Raw genomic sequence first — 15212 nt, forward strand, 5'->3', positions numbered from 1 at the left:
TGAATTAGTCCACAAACATTTATCACCTCCCAGACCGAATTATCTCTTCTGCTCTTGATAGTGACACTAGAAAAGAAATCACCACTATCCATCTCAATAGCATCTAAGGCTTCCTCTCTAACACCAGTCAAAGTCCCACCAAAATGACCTTGAGTAGCAGTCTAGTTCCAAGAGAAGCAATGACCATTAACCCGCTCTCTTAGTTCTCTAATGGTGTAATCAGCTTTAATAGTTTCCTGAAGGCAAAGGATGTCCACACTATACAAAGTCATAAGGTCTTTCAGTTGTCTTCTTCTATCTTTAACTCCCAAACCTCTAGTATTCCAAAAGAATTATCATGATTTATTCTTTTTTCTCACCCCCGTATTACTTTTCACACAACCTTTCTTGTTTTATTCTTTACCACTGGCTCTGAACCTAGAGAGAGTATCAACTATAGATCCCTCTCCAGATTCAACACAGTTTCTTTGTTGTAGTCCATCTCCATCTCTCGAGATTTATCATTGCCCATCTCATAAATCTCTTCAATTCCAGCCTTTGATTCAAAGATCAATAGTTGCTTATGTGAATCATCTAATTTCTATCTAGCTTCAGCAAAGGCTGCCCTAGCTATCTCTTTAGGTTGAATAGTAGAGATATTATTATAGATTAATTTTTCATCATTACCCACATTGATCTTACAGGAAAGAGCAACCCTAACTAAATGCAAAGCATCAAAAGAATTAAAAACAGCAAAAGAATTATATTTAGAAGTACCTAAAATGTTATTCTTTTGTTTTTTATTGCCTTAGCTTTTAGGTGAACAAGAACACCATCATCAATAACTCTGGAGCTTTTTCTTTGAGCAACCACAAGACACACTCTTCTTTTTTATGTCACAAGTGTAAATCCCTCCTTAAAACCACATATATCCTCTTGAGCAGATGTAAGAACAAACTTATCTTTCATAGAGCAATCTATCGTTGTAGCTTTCTCAAGTTGAGTGAGCTGAGCATCTTTTTTTAGATTTAGCTTCATCAGTGGAGCTAAAGCTTTAGCCCTTTCTTCCATTTTAGTCTTCAGTCTCAATATCTCTTCCTTCTCTCTCAAGTGGATCCACTTCATACTCCACTTGCTTCTCTTCTATTTCCTCCTATTGAGTAAATTCTTGAGATTCATTTAGCTCCAAACAATCATTAATCTCTTCATGTGTCACATTTAGCTTATTTTCACCCTTCCTCAAATTCTGAGTCTGTCTTATGTCTATTCTTATCACATTGATACTATTATCTTTGTTCTCCATATTTAATCTCTTTTTATAGATCATCAGACTTTCCACCCCTATCATTATGCTTTTTACTGTTAATATTATTGTTTTCTTCCTTACTGATACTATCACCCTACCTTATATCTACATCAATATTACAAAACCAGAATCATAACTTCTTCGTATTCCGCTCCATAGTCCTCTCCCTCCTCTCATCATTATCTTTATTTTTACAATTTTTTGATTTAAGAAATATAAAAATAAAACGATTGCGGGCTTGGCCTCCCGGATCAAACCGAGTGGCGGTCGCCGCCGCCGCCGCCGCGTATCAAGCGCAATCCGTTTCGATCTTTTCGTCCTCCTCGTTTCATCATCTCGCCGCCGCGTCGAGCTACCTCCTCGGCCAGCGAAGCCGCGAAGGAAGGGAAGGGAAGAGGACGCCATGGCGACCGCTTCGGGTGAGCTGAGCATCCGGTAACCCTAACCCTGGTCTGGCGTAGGCCGCTCGTTCGATCCTTCCATCTCCGCCCCAATTGACCTTTGCAAAACCACGTGAGTTCGATCCGTTTCCGTGTGTGGTGTGGTCTCCGGGCGATTCCTCCACGATTCGAAAGGAATTAGGGTTTGTTCGTGGGCAGTGTGTCCTGATTTTGGGGATCGGGGTTTACGCGGCTGTTCGGGATCGCGAATTTTTGGGGATTTTTATCCTGTGTTGCGAATTCGCGACTTAGGATGTCTTATCTCGCTTGTGGCAGTTACGTTCAAGTCTCGGGAGGATCACCGGAAGCAGCTCGAGCTCGAGGAGGCCCGTAAAGCGGGGCTCGCGCCCGCGGAGGTCGACGAGGATGGGAACGAGATCAACCCCCACATCCCCCAGTACATGTCCTCGGCCCCGTGGTATCTTAATACCGAGAAGCCCGTAAGTGATTGATTGCTCTAGTTTGTGCGTTGTTTGATGCTATGTGTGAGGACCTGGCTTATGGAAGCTCTGACTCTCTGTCGATTTGATGGGTTCAGAGTTTGAAGCATCAGAGGAAATGGAAGTCAGATCCTAACTACACCAAGTCATGGTACGATAGGGGCGCGAAACTTTTCCAGGCCAACAAGTACAGGAAAGGCGCTTGCGAAAAGTAAGTTTGGTGTTCAAGTTTGATTTTATTTTTCCTTGCAACTTTGTTGGACATGGATGATTATTTCTTATCGTTGATGTTCTTGTTGAGCCTGATTGGGAATTAGGGTTGAAATTATAGACCTTGTAGTAGTCACTAGCCAGTATGCATGGATATTTAGCCTGCCACTATAGATTCTTTGACAAAAGATTTTTCTTGATGTTTCAGCTGTGGAGCCATGACTCATGATAAGAAGTCATGCATGGAGCGACCTCGAAATGTGGGAGCTAAATGGACTAATGTCAACATAGCTCCTGATGAGAAAGTTGAATCGTTTGAGCTTGACTATGATGGGAAGCGTGATCGCTGGAATGGTTACGACCCATCAACCTACACTCGTGTTATCGCTGACTATGAAGCTAGAGAAGAGGCTAGGAAAAAGTATCTGAAAGAACAACAGCTAAAGAAACTTGAGAAGGATAGTGAACAGGATGGTGAGAATGCTGGAAGTGAAGATGATGAAGAAGATGGCCTGAGGATAGATGAGGCCAAAGTTGATGAGAGTGCCCAAATGGATTTTGCTAAAGTAGAGAAGCGTGTGCGCACAACCGGTGGTGGAAGCACCGGAACTGTTAGGTATGTACTAATTAGAAAATAAATTCTGTTCATTCTAGTGCTAGGGCATATTTGTCGTGATTTATCAACAACCAGTTTAAACGCCTTTGTTAATTTTTGATGTCTTCACAGAAACTTGCGTATCAGAGAAGACACTGCTAAATATCTTCTGAATCTGGATGTGAACTCTGCATATTATGATCCAAAAACCCGCTCCATGAGAGAAGACCCCTTGCCAGATGCAGATCCCAATGATAAGTTCTATGTGGTAAGTGACAGACAACACAAATGCTTTAGACAGCATTAAATGTGACATCAAATCCTCTGTTCTCTTGCTCTTGGGTTCAGTATTCTGATGTAATATTATGGTACAGGGTGACAACCAAAACCGACTTAGTGGACAAGCTCTGGAGTTCAAGCAACTAAACATCCATGCATGGGAAGCTTTTGATAAGGGACAGGATATCCATATGCAAGCAGCCCCATCTCAAGCTGAACTACTGTACAAGAGTTTCAAGATCAAAAAAGAAATGTTGAAGTCTGAACATAAGGATAAAATTATGGAGAAGTATGGGAATGCTGCGTCAGAAGATCCAATTCCTCGGGAGCTGCTTCTTGGACAAAGTGAAAGAGAGATTGAGTATGACCGGACTGGTCGAATAATCAAAGGACAGGTTGGTACACAATACTGATAATTGTTAATTACACCATTCCATTTTCTGGGCACTTATTGTTCTTAGAACACTTCCTGCTTGTTCTCGCTTCTTGTTGCGTTCTGTATATTATTTTGGTCATCGAAGGCTATATAACTAATCGTGGTTGCATGTTACAACATCAGAGATGATGACAAGCTTAAGGTCCCTTACAAGGAGTCATACTCAAAGGGGCATGGAGGTTGTTGGATGCAATAAAAAAGAAACTATTTGAACCTCTAAAATTTTGTATTTAATCTCATAGTGTAAACCAATGAAAGTAGAACCTTCTCTAGTGTCCACAATGTAGATTTTGTGGAGCTCTTACGATCTCAACTTGGAATTATCATTGCGCTATAGGGACTAGTCATTTATTACTCGATATTTTCACCTTTTTGTCCCAAGCAAGTTAGGGTTGGCTAGAGATGGAACCCAACAAGAGCCACAAACAAAGAGAATATAAAATGTTAAAAGGTATTAGTAATAGTGATAGTAATAGTAAAAGGAGAACAGTATCCTAGATCATGGTTCAGGCACGTGGATTGCTAAGGATTGCGAGTTTCCTGTATGTTTGCTTGTAGTTTAAAAAAAATACTGAGAACTGTATTCTCTTTCACTTGACGTGAGTGGTTTCATTTCTGTGGCTTAGTCCAGATGCTACCATTCCAGTCTAATTATTTGCATTATTTCCAGTTTTGGTATGTCTTGAGTGCTAATGAGTAACCATAATTATTACCAACAGGACGTATCTCTTCCCAAGAGCAAATACGAAGAAGATGTTTTCATTAATAATCACACGACTGTGTGGGGTTCATGGTGGAAAGATCATCAATGGGGCTACAAATGCTGCAAGCAGACTATAAAAAATAGTTACTGCACAGGTTTGGCTGGAATCAAGGCTGCTGAGGCATCAGCAGATCTGATGAAGGCCAATATGGCCCGCAAGGAGGCTGCAGAAGGTACTTTGTTGAGAAAATACTTATGGTTTTTTTATGTATATCTGAACAACTGTTTGTAGGATAAAACCATCCCATATTGCTAGCTTAGTGTCATTGTGTAAAACCATTGCCTGTTGAAAAAAAAAATTTGTTGCCTGAGTATTCTGAAGTATGAGCTCACGCCTAGGTGCCTATTGCAAAGCTATTGGTGTGCCATCAATTAACTATTATCCTAATTATATGAAAATTGTATTGTTAAAGTTAGTGAGGTCTCAGGTCTTATCAGTTTTGTTCTGGTTTATTTCAAGCTTCTATGTTGGATAATTTGAAGCATGCAATGGGATGCACATATAGCCAAGTGCAATTAGTTTTTGTTTGTGAATAACCTTGTTTAGATCCATGTGTGACTACCATGGTGCATGAAGTTGATTTAACTTGAAATTGTTGTATGCAGATGAATCTGCACAACATGAAGGAAAGCGACTAGCAACTTGGGGAACTGATGTGCCTCAGGATCTTGTTCTTGATAAGAAGCTGCTTGATGAATCTCTAAAGAAGGTTAGCATCTTTTATTGATCTTTTGTGCGTTTTGTCTCTTCATTTTTTCCCCTGTTGTAGCTGAAGCTTGATTTTGATATTTTAGGCGGCTGCAAGGAGGAAAGAGGAGAAGGATGAACGGAAGAGGAAATATAACGTAAAATGTGACGACGAGGTTACTGCCGAAGATATGGAGGCCTACCGTTTGAAGAGAATTCACCACGATGATCCTATGAAAGATTTTCTCCGCTAAGCGTTATATTCACCCTGCTGTCGCATGTATCAGTAGAACCCTGCCTTGCAATGATGATGTTGTATAATCTAAGCTGGCTATATTCCTTCTTTAACCAGAGCGTGATAATGTAGAATGTAAGCTGGCTACGCCTTCGCTAATTGGAGTGAGATAATCTAGGGCCTTATGTTCTATTTCCCGGTGTCTCCATCCTTGGCCGGATGGTTAAGCTTGTAATGCTGATTTTTCTGTGGTATGAAGAAGGAATGGTGTACATCGCAGAATGAAAATGTGCTTCTTTGCTGTGTTCTCTGCGACACTGCTCGCTGCTGAGATTGATGCATCTCTGTGCGTTCTCAGTCACTGCCCGTTGCTAGTTTTAAGATTATACCAGTTGCACGTTTTGTGTAATAACTAAGAAATAAACAGAGCTATTAAACCAGTGTGATAAATCACTCCAATCATGGATGTTTGAATCTTGGTTAAAACTAAGGAAACAATCCACGGAATCTCGATTCTTAAAATTATCAAGAGCCTTGGGATTAACTGGAAAGACGAGCAACCAAATTATCCAGTTAGTGACACGATTCAAACCCGGGGACCCAGGGAGGGGAAGTTGAGCGGCCTCCAACCACCAGAACACTGGTCATCATCACTCATCACATCAACCATTAAACAAATATATATATATATATATATATATATATATATTCTTTTTTTTCTATTTTTTTCCTGTGATGAATATCCAACAATACATGATGTATTTACATGTAACATAACTACAACCAAGAAATACGAATATCCTCCTATCTACAAGACTACGACACTAAAAAAAATCAAGCTTCTAATCAAATTCACAACAGCATGTGGTGGTATGAGTGTGTGAGTAAGTACATCTAAAAGTTGTACTAGTGTTTTAAAAAAAACCACAATGAAACTGAGCACACTAACGACCATACCACACAGCAATCATCTACTAATCAACCCCAAATCCTTTTTCTAACCAAACCACAAACCCAACCTAGCTAAGATGCATGATCGATCCCTGTTATTTGCTCAGCAACCGTGATCGCCATGTTGAATGTCATAGGCCTCTTGCCAGCATGGCCTGGAACTCCTCCGCCGACCTCTGGCTCTGCAGCCGCATGTCCTCCTTGAACTTCCTGATGAAGAGCTCCGCTCTCAGGTCCACCTCCCCCATACCCTTCACCACCCCAAGCACACCGCCGCCTCTGCCCGGGCTTCTCATCAGGACGCTCCTCATGGCGCCAACACCTGCGGCGGCAGCCGGACGTGCCTGCTTGCCACTGGCACGTGCACCAACGCTGCCAGTGGCAGTGGTGGTGGCCGCGCCCACACGCGCAGTAGCCTTGCCACTGCCAGTGGCACGAGTGGCGCCACCGGCGGCGCCCGGACGTGCGGTCAGCTTGCTGCCGCTTGTGCCCGGCTCCGGCTCCGGCTCCTGCTGCACGACGACGTTGAGGTCGAGGGCCTTGGCTGGCTGGTGGTGGTTGTAGAGCTCGTCGACGTAGACCGGCGCGAAAGTCCGGTGCTGGCGGTGGTGGGCTGGTGGCACCACCCACGCTGCACGGACGTGGACGACGACGATAACGGCGAGCGCCGACGGCGGCCGTCGAGCCCCTTGATGGACCTCCGGATCCTGGAGCCGACGGAAGCGGCGATGCCGGCGCACTTGCTGCGCCACCACCGCCACGGCCTCCTGCCGCCCCTGATCCCCGACGTCGTCGCCGCCACGGCGCCGAAGCAAGACATGGTTGCCTGGTCGCTGCGCAAAACTGATCCGCTAGAGTGCTGCTGTTTGTCGGCCGGAGACGTGTGTGCCAGTCAGAGGAAGCCGAGACGAGGTGGTTTATATACTAGTGTACGCGGTGTGGGCTGGCGTGAGAAGTCCGGCGGCGCGTGAGCGGCTTTCGGCGGTGGGGGCGGGTAAGACTCACGCGATGTAGTTGACTGACTGGACTACGCCTTCTTGGATCCGGCAGACCACCGGCAGTTGGATGCATGGCATCTTCCTGGCTTGGCTTGGCATTGCTTTGCTTGCGTACGCTGCGTCGTCTTTAACTTACAGCTGCTTCTTTTCTTGCCCCATGGCTATGGGAAAGGCAACTTCACATGAGTGTGCATACATGAGTTATCTCATCTGTTTATTTCTCTCGATATCTATTTATCTATTGATTATTCTACTTATTCAGTACAGATCTCAATTTAAATAAACGATCATGGTAGCCTATACGTCTAGTGAGAACCGATGTGAAGGTTTGGATCCTGTGAGAGGGGCTGTAACCCACAGATCCCAGGTAGCATGAGTTCGTGCACTTTTAAAAGCATACTTGTGATTGTATCGATACACTCTAGTCACTCTGTAATATATCTATATACACAACGATCAGATCCACAACCTCCACGAATTCCATGGCGGCGGCGGCAGCAGCAGCTGCTGCCGTACGTCATGCATGACAGAATTCTCAAAGAACCTTTGCTTTCGGGTACATTCGTCTTTTGCAGTGATTTCTGATGATCAATGGCATCAGATCAGGTGCTGCAACGCCTCATGACAGAATAGTGTTATCCTTATCCTATCTGATACACTGATGACATCATCGAGCTTCATCACTTGGAACCAGTAACCGTATTTACTGGTTGTTATACATACATCCTGCTCGTTGGATCACTCCCATGCCTAACCAGCTAGCAAGCCTCCATGATACTCTATCTCGTGTGCTAGCTCAGCTGTCTCTGGTCCAGTGCACGAAGGGCACCAAAAAGCCTTGGATCGAGCAAGCACCGACCTCCCGTGGGAAAATGAAGTTTCTACCACAGTACCACTACTTTCTGAGAGAATTCGAGGTGATTTCTCAGGCCAAGCAATATGTCTATACTACCTCCAGAATCTGGTGCAAGTAGTGATCACCGGGAAACTTGACTTGTCACACGCACTTTCCTCGGCAGGCAGATTCAGATAGCTCGCAACTTGGTGGCCAGGTCGGCTGGCCGGCCGGCCGGCGGGGCCGAGAATTTCCTCTGCTTGTGAACGATCGAACTCCCAACTTGCTGCAGAAAGGAAGATTCGATCCTGTTGGTTGCTTAAAGGCTAAGAGAATGGGACGACGAATATGCCAATCTCTTGGAAAAGGAAATTCATAATTTCATATATAGCTAATGATCCGTTAGTCCGTTACTTATTACGACATATATATCATTTGGTTTGGCACTGGAACAGTGTGTATGGTGTGTGTGTTTGCTCTCTTTTTTTAGTAGGGAATTTGTTCATCGATATAATGTCAGAGATAGATTCAGCATTACATTAGGAAGAAGACTAGCCAAATAGGGCGGCCGGCTCATAGAGTAGGAATCATGTTTTGCTCCTTTAACGGCACACAACCTTGGGCAAGCGTGACTGCAGGCCCCATTGCTTCTGGCGTCTGATCCGCCGGGTCCAGCACGCCAGGATTCGCATCCAGCACACCAGGAGGTACAGTAATGGTGAGTGTATGAACAGTAAAAATGTAGTTTATGCTTCGCGGTTCTGGCGCGGGCCGGGCCCGAGGGGTTCGCGTGGGTGTCGTTCCAGACGAGCGAGAACGCCATGAACGCGCCCACCATCGTGGGGAGAAGACGTCGACGCTGCGCGGGATGCCGGTGGACGTGCTGGCGAACGCGTTCGGCGTGTCGAGGGAGGAGGCGCGCAGGATCAAGTTCGGCAGGGGCCAGGAGGTCGCCATCTTCTCTCCCATGTCCGGCGGCGGCCGCTCCACCAGGCCCCGCGGCTTCGGAAACATGCTCGCCGCCGTGGCGTGAGACGCCCGCTCGCACGTGTGTGTTACCTAGCTACGTACGTTCCAGGCTACCAGGTGAGGCGCGGAATAATCATGCGCGCGTGCGATCGAGCTAACGCACGTACGTGCGTGAACATGCAAGGGCTCTCGCACGTGCGCGCTTTATTATGTGTGTGTGAATGTATGATGAGTGTGTGATCGAGCAAGCTGAGGCGTCTCTGTATGTAACCAAGTGTAACGTACTAACGTGTCATCCATGTATGTAGCGCGAGAGCCGAGAGAGAATAAAATGACACGGACGGCTTCAGCGTTTTCGCTTATCTGATCGAACATATTATTAGCCATGTATCCATGCTGCTGTTGAACCAAAGAAGCCGGCGAGATTTAGCGGTGGAGGTTTAATTTTTAACGGGATTCTCTATCGATGGGTTTAAAGTGAGTTCTTGGAGAGAAAGACGGTACATCGGAGAAAGTGAACATAGGGGTAGAGCGGCGAGGGATGACTGATGGATGATGTCTGGACGGGGCCGACACCTACGGATCCGAAGGTGGGGGCACCAACGGAGACATGTGGATGCATGGTGGAGGAGGGCGGGAGGCGGGGGTGAGCACGCGAAGGGCGGGTAGGGCGATGGAGGGCGTCGCACGGAGGAAGAAGAGCAAGGTTGCTCTGCCCAGAGCAGGAAGGGAAGATGATATTTGTTGGATTTTGATTGTGTCGGAGAAGACGTCGACTGAAACTAATGTCATTTTCAGACGGTTGAAGAATAGCATCACCCTAATACAGGATACATCCTTGTTTGCAAGGGCCAAATCTTTCCACTTTCCTATGACTATGAGAATTTAACTACCGCTTGTGAAATTCTTTTTTTCTTTTTTAATGGGCAGGGGGGAACCCTTCCGATTATTTCTAGGGTCGGTCTACAACTCATTCGATTGAAAATTCAGAAAAATATACTCGCAAGACCACCGGGACATGCAAAGTGCAAGAATCCCATGGACAGATCACACTGCACACAACGTCAAGGAAGAGCTATCGGTTGTTACAATGTGATAGTTTCGGTCTAGATTTTGAACTTGGATCTGTATGGTTCTGGGATGGTTAGCTAGTATCCCCGGCATGCTGTAACGGTGCCTAAAAACACATTTATCGGCTTCCAATATAAGCCGGGTAATCCTTTTTATAAAAGATCTTGTAGCTGCATGACAAACTAATATGTAAAAAGTGCAACCTCGTAGGCGAACACCGGTGGGGTTCGGGAAAAAGACTAAGTTGTCAATGAAGAACAGGCTCTGCATAAATTAAAGGCACTGTTTGCCATCTATCGGGCTAAATTTTCTCTATGTAGCAAACCTTCTTTTTCATCCTCTTCTTTCTTCAAAACAGTTTTCATCCCCTCTTTTTGCCCTCATCATTTATGAAATAAATATCACCATCCAAGATAAAGAACCACATTTCTCCAGGGCTGACCATAAACTCATTCCAAGATAAGCAAGATCCATACAACTCCACACATGCGCCAGGACAGACTTCCCATACATTCGAGGTTTGCTACATTACTATAGAAAATATCATCACTGTCTGTTCAAAAACTATATTACTACCGGTTTTTGAACCGGCCGCCGATTTGTAATACAAACCGGTAGTGATAAGCTATCAATACTGATTATTGATCTTATTCTAACGATTTGTATACTTATCACTGCCGGATCCAGCTATTAAACGACAGTGATACTCAATCCATAACAAAAATAAAATAAAATTTAAACATTCATGTATTAATTTAAATGAGATTAATATTACTAATCACCATAATCATAGAGTTTATATCACACTAATCGTAATATACACCAAAAGCATACAACCGCATCCAAAAATCCTAAATACACACGTCTAAGCTACACGTGGCTGAGATGATACTCGATCCACGACCAAAAGTCGTCGTTGTCGTTTCTCCAGGGCTGGCCATAAAGTCATTCCAAGATAAGCAAGATCCATACAACTCCACACATGCGCCACGACGGACTTTCCATACATTCGAGGCTCGCTACATCATCTGTCAAATAATGACTTGGCTCCAAAACTATGCAGATCAGTCATGTCAACAGGTCTCCTGTAAAGTATAAAAAATGGTCAAGAAGCAGTTAATCAATTTAGCAGATTAAAACAAATAAAATTTGGATGGGCAGCTCAACCAATTAGTTTGGATTATCATTATCTGGGCTCTAAAACTATAAATTAGTTCGATCCATTGGCTCACAAGAGATAGTAATTGTATGACATAAGATCTGCCCATAGTCTCATTCAGCCGAATACGGGTAGAATACTTGTTGCAAAAAACTTTGGACTTGCATGTGTCACTGCATCACTACTCTGGTTGGTTTTGGGTTGGGTTCCATGTGGATATATTTCTAGATGGGCAATGAGAGGGTTTGGTTGAGATTCAAAATACTGGTAGGCCTATTAAGCAAAACTTCTTACCCTTTTCCTGATCCAAGCTATGTACAGGTAGAACATTTTCCTGCATGTAGAAAAAAAACAAACAACAATCATTGAGACATGGTGTCCTAAAATATCATTTGCGTCAACAAAAAGAAAATAGAGAAAATTGACTGTATGCCATGGGGAATCACCTCAATTGTCGATTTTCCATCAACAAAGTTCATTTTCACTGTGTACCACTGTCAATCCAAAAAACTCACTCTATGCCATTGTCATGATATTACCATGAATTTTCATGTCAGACATTATCAAAATGCCAATCTTGCCCTCGGTCTAACATAGCCCCAAACCATTGTCTGATGAACTTGCCCAGGACCTCCTCCTCGCGCCCCACCCGCTCCTCTCCTGCGTTGCCACTGGGCTCCTCGTGCTCACCCTCCTCCTGTCCGTGTCCCCGCACCCACACTGTCTCCGCTGTCGCAACGCGCACTCGCGACATCCCTCCTCGCCTCATGCGGCGCGCTCTGTGTGGGCGCCACCGCCTCGCTGCTCCCCGAGGACGCAGGGTGCGTGGTCGTCGCTGGGTTGGGGTTCCATGGGGCCATGCTGGGCGCTGTGTTCGCGGCATACTACTTTGGCCGGTGGAGGTGGTTGCTCAAGTTCCCCGTCGTGCAGGTGAGTGGATTGGGGAAAAGCTAGGGTTTCTCATACATGATACTATTTCAAGTCTTCTCAAATTGGAGATGATCTGTAGTTTCCACAACACTATTGCATCAATAGAGATTGAACTTTCAGGCTTAGATATCACATTGGTATGCTTTTGGAGTACCTGCTTAGGAATGATTGATTATGCTAGTGACTCCTATTATTGAAGCAACACAGGCGTTGGGGCTATTTTTATTTTACTTTAGTGCACTGTGTGATTGCTGCTGTGTTCATCAGCTTCCAATATAGCTTATGTTTGATTTGTATGTGAACTGATCAGATGAGGGGATGGCTGCCAGCTTTGTTGTATTATTCAGGTGAAAAAATGGACATGAGGGCGGGAGGGAGAGGCATAATATGCTATTTGAGATTAGAAATTTGACTCAAATGATTGATTAGACTTGTACTAGCATAGGCTTGCACTTCATCCGGAGTTGTCATTATTGAACTTGCATGCATACTGTAGGTTATTCCTTCGGTGTATGTTGATTGGATGTGTTAACCCGCGATGAGGAGGGACGGCTGGGGCGATGCGGCCTACAAGGAAAATATGCTTATTTGGTGGAGTGATATAGAGTGAAATTTTCAGTATGCTCCATAACCCACAAAATAGGGGTATAATGGACTTTTCGTATGGCCAAACAGAGCATAAATAGACATCATGCGACGGCGATGGTATGAAGTGAAGAATCTGGCATTTCAGTGGTGTAAAGTGAAATCGAACTTTGTCGATGATAAATAATGAAACTAGGATAATCTCGATGGCATATAGTCAATTGACCTAAGAAAATAATTTGGTTGAGGTTTATCTACTATTCCCAAAACTTTCAGATAACGAGAGGTGTATCTAAGAACCTTGACCGCACTATTTTGTTTTAGGGCTTTGACATCCAAATCACTTCCAAAAGAGCTACTTGAATTATCATCAGTATGTTGGACACGACAATCCAGGCAAGCTAAGGGTAAAAAGATAATAAAGAGAAGCAGTATGCAGAAGCCAGAAGGAGATGTTTGCAGGTCTTCTCCATGCTTGCTCTACTGCTTAATATCAGGCGTAAGACCGTAAAAAGGAAGTATATAAACTCCGAGTTACAGGTTTTACACTCTGATGGCGGCTCTGAGACAATATTTGGAAAATTGCAGTTGGTTGGCACAAAACAATCAAATTTTGTAGATTTGCAATGTAAATGGAACAACATCATTAAATTCTAATATAGGTATCAAGATCATGCCATACAGAGTAAGGGGATCCAATCATTAATGCTGCAGCTCAAGAGAGAGCCTTTAATAAGCAGACTGGTCTCTCCAAAGCTATAATTAGATTAGGACTTCTTTAAGATGAACAGTAAGGTATTCAACGTACAAATTAAATGTCACTTTGTTTTAAGATGAACAGTAAGTTAGTCAATCATTAATGGTGCAGCTCAAGAGAGAACCTTTTAAAAGCACACTGGTATTTCCAAAGGCATAATTCAATTAAAACTAAAAACAGAGGTTTCATCTTACTGAACTACAACCAAAGGATTCTCCAGAATTGCAGTAGTGGCATGCACAGAACAGTCCGGAAATACAGAGGGATAATCAAATGTGTTGATTGATCAACTGACCTTGCTAATACACAAATGATTCATGACAACTGACAACAGCTGAAGCTAGATCCTATCATTCAGTGAAAGATATGGTGCAACTGTGTCTTTATGGAATTTGGCACAATTGGGACTTTGAATAGTACTAAAGCGGCTACAAATTGCTAGAACCTGCATTCGCTCTATGAAATTATAGCTGTCACGCATGGGTAAAAACAAACAGGTGGGAAGCAAGGAAGACCATTACAAAGAAGCACCCCAGTTTCTATCCCCTTATTTCCCTGGACTTGTGAAATGGGTTTGCCCCCTATGTAGCTAAGAATCACAAGCACAACACATTCAAAAATAATAAAGAGAAGTAATACTATGAGGGAGGCATAACTAAATTTAGCACTAAATAGTTCGCTGTTGTGTCATCGTGATATGTGCTGCCTGTTATTCTAAGGTGGCTTCAATCAGGTGAAAAGTGCAGAACACTAGAGGTGCAGGCCAAAGAAGAACATGACATGGCCGTGTTGGGCTTATAGCTTTGCATTCCATCAAACTTGTGAGGTTGATGTAAATTTCTTAAGGTACAAGTACAATAGATTCTACCCTGAGTTCAACTGCAAGCAGCACAAACACACAGGCATATTGGGATTTGGGAGTCCCTGCCGTGCCGACGGTCGGCGGTCCAACATCGGTTGAGCAGCGCGACATCCGGATATATGCAAATAAGCCCCTCGTTCGTACCTGGCGGCGGCGGAGGAACGGCGACGAAGACGCGCTCGCACCATGTTCCCTCTCAGCGGAGAATCCGGAGGTGCGGTGTCTGAGCGCGGAGGCGGCCGATTGCCGGGGAAACGCGCAATGACGGCAACGGCGGCGCGCGAGGAAAAGCGCGATGTCGGTGGGATGGGGCCAAAGGCCCGTCGATTGAGCGTGAGGGCGCCTAGGCGGTCCCCGTGGTGGCGGCAGTGTGGCCGGAGTCGCGCAGTGAGGAGCGGGTGGCGATTGTGGTGACCCCCGGCGCCATGGCCCATGAGGCGCAGCCGACCGGTGGCGAACTTTGGGATCCGTCGGCGGCACCGGTCTTCAGCTCTTCCCCATGGTGGGAGACGGAGCCGGAAGGGGTGCGATGATGAGTGAAGAAGTGGGGGGCGAGGGAATCGAGAGGAGCAGCCGAGGCGGGCGGTCAAGGCTTCAGGCAGGGGAGGCGTGGGGCGGGCATGACCGCCTTGCTCGGCGGCGAGGGCCGGCCGGCACGACGACATGCAGTCGGCCGTTAGTCACAGAGACTCACCGTAGTATTGCGCCACCACCCCACGTGGCG

The 15212-nt window shown here is 45.0% G+C and overlaps 2 protein-coding genes and 1 pseudogene across 5 annotated transcripts; 1 reads left to right on the forward strand and 2 right to left on the reverse strand.

The window, feature by feature from the left end:
- Positions 1-1490: 1490 nt before the first annotated feature.
- LOC133898892 (pre-mRNA-splicing factor SLU7-like) lies at positions 1491-5675 on the forward strand. Its single transcript, XM_062339699.1, has 9 exons — positions 1491-1704; positions 2002-2165; positions 2264-2376; positions 2584-2991; positions 3103-3238; positions 3345-3644; positions 4405-4621; positions 5055-5158; positions 5244-5675. Exons 1-9 carry the CDS (start codon positions 1689-1691, stop codon positions 5388-5390), a joined length of 1605 nt encoding a protein of 534 aa, XP_062195683.1. The 5' UTR covers positions 1491-1688; the 3' UTR covers positions 5391-5675.
- Positions 5676-6264: 589 nt separating this feature from the next.
- LOC133899296 (uncharacterized) lies at positions 6265-7401 on the reverse strand (annotated as a pseudogene).
- Positions 7402-10945: 3544 nt separating this feature from the next.
- On the reverse strand, positions 10946-15153 carry LOC133898440 (uncharacterized). 4 transcript variants are annotated; one of them, XR_009906239.1, is made up of 4 exons: positions 14633-14771; positions 11801-12851; positions 11649-11688; positions 10946-11280 (listed from the first exon to the last, which is right to left on the reverse strand). XR_009906239.1 is itself a non-coding variant. In XM_062339134.1 (3 exons), exons 1-3 carry the CDS (start codon positions 15151-15153, stop codon positions 11269-11271), a joined length of 573 nt encoding a protein of 190 aa, XP_062195118.1. In that variant the 3' UTR covers positions 10946-11268. The 4 variants fall into 4 exon arrangements, 2 of the variants coding, with proteins under 2 accessions (XP_062195118.1, XP_062195117.1); XR_009906238.1 differs by lacking the exon at positions 14633-14771 and having other exon boundaries at positions 11801-14054; XM_062339134.1 differs by lacking the exon at positions 11801-12851 and having other exon boundaries at positions 14633-15153.
- Between the last annotated feature and the right edge of the window lie 59 nt (positions 15154-15212).

Source organism: Phragmites australis, chromosome 18, assembly GCF_958298935.1.
Source record: "Phragmites australis chromosome 18, lpPhrAust1.1, whole genome shotgun sequence".
Lineage (NCBI taxonomy): Eukaryota > Viridiplantae > Streptophyta > Magnoliopsida > Poales > Poaceae > Phragmites > Phragmites australis.